Genomic DNA, 15,383 nt, shown 5'->3' on the forward strand with positions numbered 1-15,383 from the left:
CTTCAGTGACATTGGAAATGGGAATTAATTCCTTTGGGRTGATGATCCTTGCAGGGTCACTGCTTTGCTGAAGGGGGTTGAAGTGGGAGCCCTGCTGGGATTTGTGGCAGGACTGGGGGCACTGGGTTGTAAGAAATGGATCTGCATTTGCTCCTGCTGGCCCTGTGTTTTTCCAGCGAGCAGGGAGTGCTTCCCCTCACCCTTCTGGACCCAGAGCCTCATGGTGGCACTTGGTCCCTTCCTGCCTCTGGAAATAGTTCTGTTATTCCTTGGTGACAGGATCCAGACACAGCCCTGTCCTGGGAGCATTTCAGGACAAAAGGTGGGACAGTTATGGACAACCGCCTTCCTTGTGAGAGAATTCCCCTCAGCTTGGTGCTTTTGAGAAATTCCGAGTGTGTTGGGTGGTGAGCATCCAGACTGGGAAAAGGAGTGAGGGAACAATTTACTGGGAGCACTAGAGCAGCCAACCCAGCTGTGAGTGCTCTACAGCAGTGGCAGGAAAGGACTCTCCCCGAGTGCCAGATGATGAGTGGCCCATGGAATGCCTCTTTCCACCAGGAAAACTCCCCTCAAACAAACACTGAGTGACTGCTGAGCTGCCTGAGGAGCCCTGGGAGTGTCAACACCCAGTGCCAGCTCTGCTGGTCCATTAGCAATCCAATCATTGTTCCCCGGGTAATCTTCCATCACTTAGGAAGCCTTAATCCCCTTTTAAACAAATTGCACTGGTGCCACAAAYGGGGTCAGTCCCAGGAGAGTGCAGGAGGCTCTGGGGATGTGTTTCACATCCTATCAGTGCCAGGGCACAGATCCCATCCTGCCCTCCTGGAGCTACACAGCCTGTGAGACATTCCAAGGAAACTTGGCTCTTAGGCAGGGAAAACCAGCCAGGATGGAGTGTTCTGTAACACCAACATTCAAGGGGTAAATTACACGTTTCACCTCAGGCAGAAAAGTTTTGGAATAAGAAACTTCCCTGTAATCATTCATGACACATGACGGGACATTACATCCAAACTTTGGGACTAGAGAACAGGTTCCTGAGGAGGACCAGGTGGAAGAAGATGGCTGAAAACCTTGTTTTTATCCTTTAGAACAGCAAAATCGAATTGTTTCAGTCTCACTCTGTAGGAAAAAAAGTCACTGACCAAAACTTCAGGGCCCTTGTGTGACTTACCCAGAGTTTACACAGTTATGTTGTGTAAGTTAATTACACAAAGCTGGAGCATTTCCTCTTCTTGTAGAACCTGCTATGTGAAAAATTTGGGTTGGACCCAAAAAGTGAAGCTGGTAGAAAATAAAGAGTGGAAATGTAAAGAGTTGTTTTCAATGCAGTTTAAGATCTGGTTTATTTTCTGTAGAAAGGTGTGACCTCAGTAAAAAAAAAATCACTTGAACATCTGGAATTATAAAGAGAGATTCAGACCAAGTCCTGCTYACCTGGTTCATGAGAGATGCTCCATATGGTGGAAGCAGCTGATTTTTGGGACTATTGTGATGGAGCAGGAGTTGGCAGGAAGAAGGGAAATGTGCAAAAATTCCAGGSATAGAAGAACACGGATGTTTTTGTCCTGTTTTGCAATTCTTCACTCCATGCAGTTGGCTTTCAGGGTGGTGCACGTTGTCACGGTCAGAGTGAATTAAAAGGCAGAAATTGAAAAATACTCRTTTTGCTTTACTGTTAATTTGTAAAGGCAAAGACTTGGAGAAATAAAACCAAGTAAAAAATCATCAATCCTCCAAAGGAGCTGAACCAGGTCTGTGAGGCTTGACATGGGGTTTGCTGCTTTTCTAGGGATATTTCCAGGAGGAGAAAGTCTGGACTAAAGATTTACCATGTTGAAAGAATCCCTTTAGAGTCCATAAAATAAATAACTATGTCCAATAAGCGCCTGACTGCCAGCCCTGCTGGGGCTCCGGCTGTTCTGCCCGAAGTTAAGTTCGATCCCAGCTCTGCATGACGAGGAATGGGAAGGATTCTGCCTCTCCCCTTCCAGGCAGGGCTGCATCAGAGCAGCGTGGAGGAGGAGCCCTCGGTGTCGGGCGGGCCGGCGGGGGCCGTGCTGGAGTAGAACTTCTTCTGGGAGCGCAGGAGCGGGGTCTGGGTGTCCACGTCCCGCCGGGAGCCGCGCTTCAGCGACAGGAACACGTGCTGGGTCCAGCCGTACACCAGGCAGTTCAGGAGCCCCTGGGAAGCCGCTGTGAGAGCCTGGCAGAAAGCACAGAGGGATCAGGGAACACAGCACTGCACCCTGCTCGGAGWTCCCTGGGAAAACTCTCCCTTCCTGCATGATTTTATCTTCCATGTGACAGAGAAATTGTGTTGTTATTTTAAGAAATGTTGAATAAATATCTAATGAAATATAAATGCCATATAAATGTATTTTATATCTATTTTAATATATATTAAATAAATTTAATAACTATATAATTTAATAGAAAATCTAACTTCTGCCTCAAGCACAGGAAGAAGCTGGACAAGTGTAGTTAAGGAATCACATTTGGAAAATTAGGGACATAGGGAAAACTTAGAGACATGGGGAAAAAACCCCAATTCCTGGGGATCCTTTCTGGTCCTATTTACTATAATTTCCATGTCCACAATATCACTGAGGTTGGAAAACACCTTTAAGATCACCGAGTCCAAATATCCACTCAGCACCATGTTCACCACTAAACTGTCGTGATGTTGGCATTTTGGGGACTGAGACCTTTTAAAGGCTGTAAAAAACATAAACCACCTAACCAARACCTTTGCCAACCAAAAACAAAAACCAGACTTGAGCTCACACAGCTGATCCTTATCCAGCTGTATCCAGCAGGGACTGGATGCAGGGCAGGAGACTCAAGGTGAGAAGGCAGAGCAGAGGCAGAACATTTACCTGCAGGATCAGCAGAGCCATGTAGATTTTGCTGGTTATTGAAGCAGTCAGCTTCAGCATTCCAAGGAGGACAGCTGTGAAAAGGGATGGATGAGAGGGTAAAGTTAACCTCACCTCTCTGGAATTCCACAGGGGGATGCTGAGGGAGGAATTCTCTGCTCACCCGGGGCCCAGCAGCAGAAGAAGGCGACGGGGTAGAAAACCACCCGTTGTTCCACCATCTTAATCATGGCCCACTGCTGATCCCCCAGGAATCCTGTGGAGTTCACAAACCTTTTGTACAGACCTCGGGCCTGGCTGAGGATAACCTGGAAAAGAACAGGGAGATGTTATTGTTCAGGCTGTGACCTGGTGGGTTCATCCACAATGGATCCCGGTTTATCCAACCTTTTCACACAGCACTGGAATCCTGGGGGAATGCTTTGCATGACACCTTTTCTAAACTGAAGACTCTGAATTGATTTTAGAATCATTAAATCATTAAGGCTGGAAAAGATCTCCAGGATTATGGAGTCCAACCATCAGTCTCCTCTTGCTGGCTCATGCAGGAAGTGATCTCTCCTGCCAAGCTCCAAGCCTTCTAAATCCTGCTAAATATTTCTGGGATGGGTTAACACGACACAGGACTCCAGATGGATTTCTATGGTGGCACAGTGATAATTTTCACTCCCTTACCACCCCTTCCAAAAGGGAAGCAGCACCACACAGTTATCCCCCTTCCATATTTACCGAGAGCAGACAAGAGGGAATGGATTCAGAGAATGTTAGATGGGATATTGGGAAGAAATCTTCCCAGAGAAGCTGTGGCTGCCCCATCCCTGGGAGTGTCCAAGGCCAGGCTGGACAGGGCTTGGAGCAACCTGGGACAGTGGAAGGTGTCCCTCCCCACAGCAGGGATGGGACTGAATGAGCTTTAAGGTGCCTTCCCACCCAAACCATTCCATGATTGTCTGGCCCTGGTGCCATCCAAGGGCTACACAAAGACCAGCCTTACCAGGATGGCTACGAAGCTGATGAGGAAGGAGATGAGGAAGACCCCGATGCCGTAGAAATGCATCGCGCGGCAAACGGAGCCGCTCAGGCTCTGGGGCTCGTTGGTGGGCTCGGCCATCTCCGTGTGCATCAGGAGACACCTGTGAGGGCACAGGGAAGAGCTGAGCTCCTGCCCACCCTCAGCAGCCCTGGGGCTGTGCCAGGGGAAGGGAGGAAGCTCACCCGTGCTTCTGGCTGAAGTTCTGGTAGCAGTTACTGCTGTTGCCCAGGCAAAACACTGGCACCATRAGGAGGAAAGGGATCAGGCTGAGAGGAGAAAGTCATGGGTTATTGCACAGCTCCAYTTGGGCACTGCTTGGATTTTCTCCCATCACTACAGAGGACTTTAAAGTTGTTTTTATTGGCACTGCTCTGGAAAAGTATTTTATCAGCTTTACCAACATCGGTGCTTTCATTTGTGAGGGCTAATCATTGGTAAAGGGAAACCTTCTGGAAAACTACSTCCAGTTAATCAAGTTATCATTAACTTGGTTGAAAAAAAAACTTTTACTCTGCATTCATGAGGTCACTCTGCTGTTAATGATGAGCTTTACAGCTTTGAGTAAAACTTGTTTCAAAACATGTAGGAAGCAGAGATCAGTACACAGCAGTTTACCAAATCCACACCCTCCTGCCAGGGAGCATTAAATCTTACCAAACCCACATCCTCCTGCCAGGGAGCATTAAATTTTAGCAAATCCACATCCTCCTGCCAGAGAGCAATAAATTTTACCAAACCCAGGCCATCCTGCCAGGGAGAATGAAATCTTACCTTGACAAGATTGTTGCTATTCGGCCAACACAACTTGCATAATCTACAACCTGCAAAATCCAAAAATCTTAATTAAATGATCATTTTTGCACAGCCCCTGGTTCACAGGAAGGAGCTCTCAGGGTGCATTTCAGCAGTGGAGGGTGATCTGCTCAGCCTGCTGCTCCTGAACTTCCAGATGGAATAGCTGGGTTACAAAATTTGCTGTGCACAGCAGATGTTTGGGGAAGCTGTGTAGGGCAGTGRGGCTGATGGGTTTGATGGGAAGAGCTGCATAAGGAATGTGCCATTATCTTGCAGGAATACCTGGGAAGCCACAGCCTGATCATGGCACTGGTGGTGCCTCCCTGTTTAGGTGTGAGGGAGGAAACAACAGCAAGGAGAGGTTTTAGTCACGGGGTGTGTGAAGTGTTTGCTCAGCCTGYAACGCAGGGAGAGTTTTCCTGAGTGCTGCGTCCTTGTCCCTCTGTTCCCAGCCACTGCACCAGCCCCACATSAATCCCACTCACCTGGGGGGGCACCCTGAAGAGGTTCTGGTTGTATTTCACCTTGAGGTCTGTGTACAGGTGCCACGTGTAGTTGACAGTGTAGAGAAAAGAGGCCACGTAGAATATCTGAGAAATAAAAGCAGTAATTCAGTCCTGGAATAATAATTCCTGTAGCATGTTTAACTCCTCCCACATCCAAGGAACAGAGGCAGGATGCTGAATACCTGCCAAAGGTGAGGGTCCCTGCACAGCCTTTGTGCTTACATCCTGCTGGGAAGAGCCAGGTTGAGGAGAGATTCCTACTTTAAATCACACAAAAGCAGCTTCACTTTGTCCTCAGACAGGGGACAGGAAAACTAATGACAGCAGGACCTAGAAGCACAAATCTCTGTGATCTGGGTCATTTTTTTGGCTCAGATCCTGGCAATGAGGGTTTCAAAGGCACTTGGACCCTCTCAATGCTACRTCCATTAGGAAACACAGCACAGATGTGACATTTAGATCTGCTTCTTGCATAATGAGCTCACTATGCAGAGAATTCACGGAAACAGAAAACAATTGGATATTTCAAGAGGAATGTAAGGGCAGATATTCTCTTCCCTCAGCCTGAGTTAACATCCCAAAAACCTTTTCTCCCTCCATGGGAAAAAGGAGAAAAGACAGAGCACGCTGAGAGTTTCATAGCCTTTAGTTCCAACTTGAGATGAGACCAATTATCGAAAATTTCCTATAAATTCCCCCAAATCTTTTCTGCATTTGTTTCCAAATTCATGCTTGCTCCAGGCTGCCTAATCAGACGACATACATGAGTGTGCTGTGTTTGTTACAGGAAATACAAAACTTCAGTGGCAAAGAGGAAGGGCTGGACAAGGGAATTTTTTTCTGTGGCTTTGCTACCCTTTGCCAAAAAGATAAGGAGCACAGGTTCACCACCCTGGTATCATCCACAGCTGGGAAAATGGTSACTAAACAAACTTGGCCTCCTTCACTGAGCCTGTGAATGCTCTTAGCTGGCTCAAGAGGCTGAGTCCAAGGGCTGCCACAGGAACATTGCAGTGACTTTCCAGCTCATTAAATGAGCTTTAATGAGGGGCTGTTGCCCTTTTCTAACTACTCCCAGAGAAGGCCATCAAAMCAGTCCACAAGGGTCGTTCTCTTGCACTTCAGGACGCCTGGGAGAGGCTCATAAAATGTCAGCGCTGCCTTCTGGAAAGGGAACCAAATGCCACTTGAAGGTGCCAGCAGGAAGGGAAGGGAATTCTGCTCTCCTGAGCCCCAGCTTGGGGCTGGGGACAGTTCTGCAGCACTGCCCGTGAGGAGATAAAGCAGAGACACAAGAATCCCTCATTATCCCACTTGTGTGGCTCCCATTGTGTTCCCCAGCATGAGCAGAGCCTGCCAGAAGATTATTAGGCCACTGGAAATGAACTGGAAGGAYGTGGGGGAATTGTGCAATTATAACCACAATCTCTATTCTGCACTTTATTATTGCAATGCAGGAGGAGGAGAGAACGAGGGACAGCAAAGRGAGCAGTATTTACATTAATATCAATCATAGCTCTAGAGCTGAAACAGGGAAAATCCAAGGAACAAAGYAATCTCCTCCTTTATGACACAATTTGGACATTGGGCCAGCTCCATCCACTGCAACACAAGCCTGTGGTGACAAATGATGGCAAACAGCCTTAATAGAGGAAAATATTGTCCTGCTCCTATGGCAGTGCCTTGAGACATCACAAGGACTCCAGTCCGAGTCTCTCCAAGGGCTGCAAACCCCACTGTCCCTACTCATCCTCACCTTGGCACATCCAGCACCTTCTGGGTGCTGGCGTGCAGAGAAGCCACAGGTGTTTGTGAGACACCCAGAAACACAGAGAGACATTTATTTRCTCATTCCATCTGGTTACAAATCCCTCCTGCTCTGCAGAAGCTGCTGGTTCAACCTGTTACCGGCTCCTTCTTACGCACAAGGTGTTCCCACCTCTCAAGGGCACTGCAGGGTGTTGGGTGAGGAGGTCCTGCACTGTCACGTGCCCTGGGGGAAAGGTTGCTATGGCAAGGGCTCAGTTTGTTTTAATTTCTCCCAGAGCAAACAGCAGCGACAGCTTTTGCCAGGCTCAATCCGGCTCTGCCACCCAGGCAGTCCCTGTGCTGTGGGGACTGGTGGTGGCACAAAGGAGAGGAGAAAGGGGACACTGAAGGTCAGGATGTGACTCTGTGACCCCACCACACCTGGAAGKACTGGCCCAAGGCCAGCTCTGCCCACCCAGCATGAAAACACAGCTCCCAYCTTGTCCCATCCTGTGGGAAGCACTTACAGGCTGGAAAAGTGAGGGCASAAAAGAGCCAGAAGTGCAAGAGAGCTGAGAAATTCTGGGCATATTGTCCATATCCAACTTATTTCTCCTCTAGCAGTGCAGCTTGCCTTCTCCAGGCCATGCAAAGATCACACCAGCATCAAGATCTGTCCCCCAGGCAAGGGAAATAGCTCAGGAGTGCCCCCAGTTCCTSCTTGCTCCTTCCACCTTCCAGCTCTGAAAGCCTTTCCAAACTCTCCTTATTTTTTCCTGCACCATCACCTCAAAGACATCTTTGATGTTGTTCTGCATCTTTCCCAAGTGGCCAGGTCCCACATCCCACAGTTTAATCTCTCAACATGAACATATTGTGGAGTCTCCATAGCAGCACAGCAGAGTTGGAGAGACCAGAGAGGAGCCTGGAGTGGAACAGCTGCTCTCAGCAACACATTTTATCCCCAAACACAGCTGCTGAAACAGCTCTGGGCTGCAGGAGCCCATTCCCAGACAGCAGGAACAATTCCATCCTGCACCTGCAGGTTTTTCCCTGCCCTCTCTKAGGCACACAGATCCTTTCCAGCTTTGGATGCTGCTGCTCCACAAGGACATTCAGCTCCCAGTTGTGGCTACCACCACACTCTCAGGGAGCTGCCTGAGCCCACACATCAAAGCTTCTAAAAGCCCCTTCCTTTTCCCATCCATGTCCTTTAAAAGGAAATCATAATTTCCAGGGATTATCACTTATGAAGCCCTGCCCTGGCCCAAGCTCAGATGAATCCTGCAGAGGCTTTTGAGAGCTGAGATTTCCAAAGCCTGGTGTTGAAATGGGAACTGGGCGAGACAAYAGCAAACTACCAGGAAAACAGTGCTCACACCCTCCTCCAACTGCCCCYCAGCACAGGGAACCAGCTGGAGAGCAGCTGAGTCAGTGGGACACAGGCTGAGCTTGTGCTGATGGAGCATCCTTGGAAAGAGCAAGAACTGGGATGTTCATGTGAGTAATTTAAGTCTGAGCTTGAGCAAGTCACAGAATGTGTCTGCTCCTGCCCAGGCTGGAGGAAGCATGAAGAGGAATAGGGAAGCTGCCATGTGAGAGCACAGAGATCCATGGGCACAGATCCAAAGAGGTTGAGCCCCATCTGCTCACTTCACACAAGCAAMCACAAAGTCCCACCTTCTCTTCTCCTCTCACACACCAGAGCATCCTAAACCCCAGTGTCATTATCTCCCTTTTCCACACAAAGCCAAGAGATCTRCTAAGCCAAGTTCCCACGGGGAATCTCTGCTAAAGCCTGTCTAGAAACAGCCCCCACGGCCATGCTCTGATCACCAGAGAGGTTAATTATGATGAATTATGAGGTTAATTATGGAATGTGGTGCCAAGGCCACTCACCTGKCCCGTGGCCTGCAGGTTGTAGCAGATGAGGTCCTGCTGGGAGGTGGGTGAGCTGTAGAGCAGGGCCCCAGCCAGCCAGCACATGCCCAAGAACAGGTCTGAGAGGCTCAGGTAGAAAAGTGGACGCACCTGGAAAAGGGAAAAGGCTCAGCAGGTGTGAGCAAAGTCACAGCCCTCCCMCATTCCCCCACAGCTGCAGTTTTACCCATTATCAGACATAAAAATATCAAATACAGCCTTCCAMAGGCTTTTCTGCAGGTGAGGAAAGTGTTTCAGTAGAAAATAGTGTCCCACTGCAAAATTGTCTTGGAAGCCTTAATTGAGGGAAAGTGGGACATAAATAGCACCTCATGAAGGGATGATTTTACCCTCAGGGAAGGACATTTCTGAGACCAGTCAATTAATCTGCAGCAAACCCTAAGAGTTTCAAGTAAAAAAAGTCTCCTCTACTTTCACAGCCAAGCAAGTTCAAAGAAAAGTTACCAGATGAAAATATTTCAACCTTTACTCCTGAAAATCACCCTTGTTTAAAGTCCTTTTAAAATCATTACACAATTATAGCAGAAAGATTAATTGGGCAAAGACATCAATACCAGATTATCTGGTGTGATCTGAACACTGTCACCCCCCCAGTTCTTCTGGTGAGACAACTCTCCCTGCAGACAAAATCCACATGGATTTCTGCCCTCAGGAGCTGCTCCAATGCACACACTCTGCTCTAACCACCTCTTCTGCCACAGGATCCAATAGCAGCATYAAAACTCACAGAAAATATCCCAAATATCCATAATGTTACAGTTTTGCAGAATGGGACAGGGAGAAGAGACAACATGCTTTAAATAAACTCACAGACAAATCAAACTTTTGGTAAACACAAGCCCTTCTCAATTCTGGAATGACTCGAAAGAAAGATTTTTCTACGTGTTCCATGTCATTTCAGACGGTGACTAAGGCTGGGTTTATTTTACACGCCGGATTAGTTTCCACTGAGAGCCATTAGTCTCTGCTGCATCTTGCTGGAACTGTCACGTCTCCTTTAACAACAGTTTCCAGCCCATTTCCACTTTGCACACACTGGCCAGGACTGTAAACACTGCAGGAAAACATTTGTGCAAAATTCTGGCCAACAATTTCGTTGTTAGTGGGAAAGCAGAGACTCTGGAAAAGCAGCCTAATTATCTACATTCTTAATTGAAGCCTTTGGTACCTCATTTTCAGCATCCAGGAGAGAAAATTACTGTGGGTTTCTTCCCCTACAGAAAATTATAAGCTAAACACAGCATAGAAACACTCCAGGAGGTTTTGATTTTATATTTCTTTTTATGGAGTTGAGCTTTTGGTGAGATTTGCCTCAATATTGTCCTGGAAGTAAGTGTATGCGATCCATTACATTGTTATACTTGTTCCCATGTGCAATGAGAAAGAATTTAGGAAGACTGATGAGAGTTAAGGTAGATCTGATTGAGCCAGATTTGTCGTTAGGGCATGAAGGAGCACAAGGCATAAAGAGCTGGAGTTAATTTTTATTTAATTTTATCTATAAATGCCTTTTTTTTAACCAGGCTTTTCCTTGCTGGTGCAGAAATGAATCCCTGGCACGACAGGCTGGGGACACTGTCCAGTTTGTGATCAAGGCAGGTTAAACCAAACAGCTCTAAAATAATCAAAAAAGCAACTTTTGCAATCAAACAGGTGACCTCTTTCTCCAGCACAAGTGCCCTTGGAGCAAGGCACTGCTGGTGGGTCGAGGAGCTGTTTTGGCACAGCCCTGAAWAAAGAAGTAGGTGACATAGTGGCAAGTGTGGTTCTGGCTTGAAAAAGGGGAAAGAAAATAACCACTGGTATTTATAAAATAGAGGAAGGGACGGCAAAGATGTAATGATTTACATCCTGGCAGCTGGAGCTGCAGCACACACGGGGATTTGGCTCTGTGGCCATGGCCCGGGCACATGTTGAGCTGAAGGTTCTTCCTCAAACCTGTTGAGCTGAAGGTTCTTCCTCAAACCTGTTGAGCTGAAGGTTCTTCCTCAAACCTGTCGAGGTGAGGGTTTTCTCAAACCTGTTGAGCTGAGGTTTCTTCCTTGCTTGCCATCATCTCTTCTGAATGATTTACCTCAGGCCAAAGAGTTTTATTGGCCCCATAGAGACAGAAAACAAGCTTCAAGAATGCATCTCCTGAGGCTGGGGGCAGGAGGGGAAATGTCTCTAAGATCCTTCTCTTCCCAGCCCCCAGAGCTGTTTATTTTWAAACGTTTTGCTGTGGATCCTCATGACTCAGGGAATAGCTGTTTGTGGCAAGCATTGACATGGATCTCTTCCAGCTCTTTTGTTTACAAACTTCCACTTCAGACCCCAGACATGAGGACAAGACGATGGGGAAGTTACTGGAGATTTTGGCACTTTTGAAACCCAGCAACAGCTCTCCCCTGGCAGCAGAAGAGGGGCCTGGAAGGCTGATGCAAACCAGTCCCTCCAGCTGGCATCCAGCCCTCCTATCCGGCTTTGCAGAAATAATCTGAGCAGAAACATCTGGACCCTCTGGAGCAGGAAGGGCCCGTTGGTGACCTGGAGCCATGTGTGGCTCACGAGCAGCTTCCAAGCCACAGCCCCACCACGTGATTGAGCAAAGAGCTCTTGAGTGACCGGGCTTCTGGCCATGGAAGCCAACGGGATGAGGCTGCTGAGTCACACCAGCACACCTGCCAAACCCAGCTCCACATCATTCCAGAGTGCAGGACCCCAGGAAGGAGTCGCATCTGGTGCAGATGTGGTAGGAGGAGGCTTTGAGCAGCAGAAGCTCAAGCAGGTTTTCCATGACAGCACTCAGGTGAAGTCCCAGTGTTCATTCTTCCCTGGGAATGCATGGAGATCTCCACGGTTTATTCTGGATGCTCTGGGCAGAGCATTTCCAGGAGGCTGGCTGGGAGCGAGAGTTGTGCCTGTTTTAAGTGGGACAGATTGACCCTGCAAACATGGACTCATGTTCTCCTTCCWACCCTTTGTCATCCAACGATGTGTCAGCTGCCTCCATTCCTTCCTTCTCCAGGGATAACTCCCTGAATTCCCTGGAATTCCACCCCAAACTGCTTTTCAGCCTCTTTTTGTCTAAGCATTGAGTGGGATCAGTTTTAGTAGCACACCTGCCCAGAAAAACTCCTTGGAGACAGTCAAAGTCCTACACCTGTAAAAGCATTTCCGCAGGGGCAACTCTAATTTGCACTTCAGCAGGTTTATGCACAGCTCCTCAGCCATCCAGAAATTTGGCCTCACAAAGAAGGACAGGCTAAGAAAYCCCTGCTCCCAGGAATGACTGGAAGACTTTCCTGGAGCAGCAGAAAGCACGGGACTAAGGAACCTGCTTCTSCCTGCAGAAGCACMAGTTCAAGGTCAGGCCCTTCATCTCCTACCAAGACAAAGAGCCCAATTCTTAGCAAGCTCTTTGCCTCCCAGCTATTAAACAAGGAGAGACCTGCARACCTGCAACTGCTCCTAGGAGAGAGTCTGTCCTTCAGGTGTGAGGGACTGACCCCACAGCTCTAGGAGGGAGAAGGAAGCTCAGACCTTACCTCGGGGGACCGCACTGCGTTTTGGAAGATGGCATAGGCAATAATTGAGCTGGAACCTACAACGCTGAGAAAAAAAAAACACAGGTTAGAACAGGAGTGCGTCTGCCTCGCTGGGAGACGCGAGTTCTCTTTTTTTTTTATATTTCTGGGTAAAATAATCTTCGTGATAGTAATTCTTTGGGCAGCATGACGTACCTGAGCATGGCCATAGTGAACTGGATCCACTGAAGCGCAGAATAGACCTGGGGGGAAGGACGGGAGGGAGCTCAGGTGATATGGTCCCAGGTGCGACAGAAGCGCCCAGGGACAGCGGGGTCCCGGGGAGAAGCGGGCAGTACCGACCGGGGATCGGGAGCCCGGGGAGGAGCGAGACGGACCGGGGWTCGGGATAGGAACGGGCAGTGCCGATCTGGGAAAGTGAACTGGTGGGTCCCGGAAAAGAGCTGGCAGCACGGACCGGGGACAGGGACCAGGAGCCGCGGGGTACCGGGGAAGGGAAGCACGGACCGGGGATCGGGAATAGCGGGGTCCCGAAGAGGAATAAGTCGCACAGACCGGTAACGGGGACTGGGGTAGGATCGGGCAGTGCTGCCAGCACTGCCGGTGCCGCCGGGCACGGAACAGGGCGCGGGACGGGGGAAGGATCGTGAGGGGATCGAGAAGAKACGCGCACAGCGGGGTCCCGAGGAGGAGACAGCCGGTGTCCCCAAGGGTACCGATGCCGGCGGGGCTCGCTCACCTCCTGCCAGCCCCCATCCAGGCGGTCCGCCTCCGCCGGCAGGGCCATGGGTACCGCCRCCGCCGCCGCACCGCTCCGGGGCTGCGGGCACCGCCCGCGCTCCGCCCCGGGGCCGCACCGTGCCCGGCCCCCGCCGGCGAGGCGGGCTGCGGGGAGCGCCCGGTCGCAGAGAAGGGCTGAGCGGGCAGSAGCCCTGGGCAAACAGCGGGATTGGCGTCCCGGGGACCGGAGTCCCGCGCATCCCTCCGGGGGCAGAACCGGCCGAGCCCCGGTGGGCGGGCTCGCTCCGATCACCGCCGCCCCGGGCCCCCCTCACGGAGCCGCCCTGAGGCGACTCCGCCGAGCCCCGGTCCCGCCCCTCCGCGATGTCACGGGCACCCGGGGGTGGGAAGGAGCTTCGAGGAGCGCACGGGCGGCGGCGGCGGCTCTGAGGGGGAGCGCGGGGGCTGCTTCCCTCAGAGCCCCGGGGATGGTTCCCTCACAGTCCTGGGCATGGCTCCCTCAAGGGCCTCGGGGATGGTTCCCTCAGAAACGCCGGCACGGTACCCTCAGAGCCTCAGGGACGGTTCTCTCAGAATCCCGGGCACGGTACCCTCAGAGCCCCGGGGATGGTTCCCTCAGAGCCCCGGGGATGGTTCCTTCAGATCCTCGGGCATAGCTCCCTCAGAGCCCCGGGCACGGTTCCCTCAGATTCCCGGACACGGTTCCCTCAGATCGCCGGAGACGGTTCTCTCAGATCCCCGGGCACGGTTCTCTCAGAGTCTTGGGGATGGTTCCCTCAGAGCCCCGGGTACGGTTCCCTCAGATTCCCGGACACGATTCCCTCAGATCCCCGGACACGGTTCCCTCAGTGCCCCGGGGATGGTTCCCTCAGTGCCCCGGGGATGGTTCCCTCAGAATCCCGGGCACGGTTCCCTCAGTGCCTCCAGAACTGCTCCCCCGCGCGCCCCGGGAGATATTCCCCTCAGCGCTCCAGTGCTGAACCAGCCGGGATACGTCCCACAGAACACTCCCAAAGGATTGCCCCCCATGCCGGGGTCCTTCCTCCACTGCTGCTGAGGGGAAGAAGGCGCTGGGCCCAGAGACACCCAGCGCTTCCCTCACCTCGCTTCCAGCAGGCATCATCTGGCTCATCAGTCACGGCCTTCCCTCTGACCATGGAATCGGTGGCGGTTTCTCTAGAAAGTGGTTTAAGAAGCGGCTCTGAAGTGGAACTTTTTTATTATAGCATTATTAATACATTTGATCTTGCAGCAGCATCTGCTCCTTGTACCCACCCCAAGATTCAAAAGGCAGCAAAGCTCCCACAGCAATCAGGTTTTTTTTAAAGCATACTTTTAAGGTAAAACTCACAGGTGGTTCTCTTTTCAACCCTGTAACCCTGACCAGGGCTTCAGCATCTTCCAGAAGYATCCAAATTCCACATAGTGTGAACTGCACAGTTTTGAGGACTGACCTGATCCTTGGGCCAGGTATCTCCTTTAAATAACACAGATGAAGCTTCTAAGGGCACAWACACTTCTGCTTCCTGCAACAAGACCTCATTTTAAAATACTCAGAACTACCAAACACTGATGAGGCTTTAGTTTGACGGTGTAAATCGCTTCAGGAGGCTGGAAAAACATTTTGTTCATGAAGCTTRGACAGGTAAAACACCTCTTCAGCTGTAAGAAAACATCCAAATTTACCTCTGAAAACCCAATTTTTTGCACAAACTGGTGAGACTGAGTGTAATAGCACCTCAAGGAGACTTTGCCCTTGCTCAGAGCTCACATCACTCACTGTGTCAGGGTATCACAAAGGATTTCGGGAGAATATTTGATGAAACAGCTGCTCTGGACAGAAAAGGAGGGGCAAGTTGTGAACTGTCTTCACTGCCAGCATTTGGCTGACACCCAAACCAAACAGGGACAGAAGCCGTGAAAGGAGAAAGCAGAAAAAGGAAACTCTGAGTCTCTTCGTCAACAACAGGTAAGAACAAGACTTGGAGCCCAACTGGGACAACACAAGGTGTGTGTGGGGTAGATCAACAAGCATAAAACCCAAGGATATTACAGACAGGGAAAGGTGGGGATGTAGAGGGCACCCAATCTGTACCTTTTCCAGCATGTAAGATGGAATGTGAAACTGAATTTTGTTATTTGTTAGTCAGGGAACAGCTGTAAAAACCACCAGGAATGAGCTTCCGGACAATCTAGTGCTTTTTTT

The 15,383-nt window shown here is 50.1% G+C and overlaps 1 protein-coding gene across 2 annotated transcripts; it reads right to left on the reverse strand.

Annotated features, from left to right (window-relative positions):
- Nucleotides 1-1,333: 1,333 nt before the first annotated feature.
- TMEM116 (transmembrane protein 116) lies at nt 1,334-15,377 on the reverse strand. Of its 2 annotated transcripts, none has more exons than XM_057378072.1 (11): nt 14,280-15,377; nt 12,632-12,678; nt 12,437-12,500; nt 8,868-8,999; nt 5,199-5,303; nt 4,690-4,739; nt 4,101-4,184; nt 3,880-4,018; nt 3,049-3,193; nt 2,886-2,959; nt 1,334-2,212 (listed from the first exon to the last, which is right to left on the reverse strand). In XM_057378072.1, the coding sequence occupies exons 1-11, from the start codon at nt 14,307-14,309 to the stop codon at nt 2,012-2,014; spliced, it is 1,071 nt and encodes a 356-aa protein (XP_057234055.1). In that variant the 5' UTR covers nt 14,310-15,377; the 3' UTR covers nt 1,334-2,011. The 2 variants fall into 2 exon arrangements, with proteins under 2 accessions (XP_057234055.1, XP_057234056.1); XM_057378073.1 differs by lacking the exon at nt 14,280-15,377 and adding an exon at nt 13,176-13,283.
- Nucleotides 15,378-15,383: the final 6 nt, after the last annotated feature.

This window comes from Malurus melanocephalus, unplaced genomic scaffold (genome assembly GCF_030028575.1).
Source record: "Malurus melanocephalus ecotype Western Australia unplaced genomic scaffold, MMel_1.1 scaffold_340, whole genome shotgun sequence".
Classification (NCBI taxonomy): domain Eukaryota; kingdom Metazoa; phylum Chordata; class Aves; order Passeriformes; family Maluridae; genus Malurus; species Malurus melanocephalus.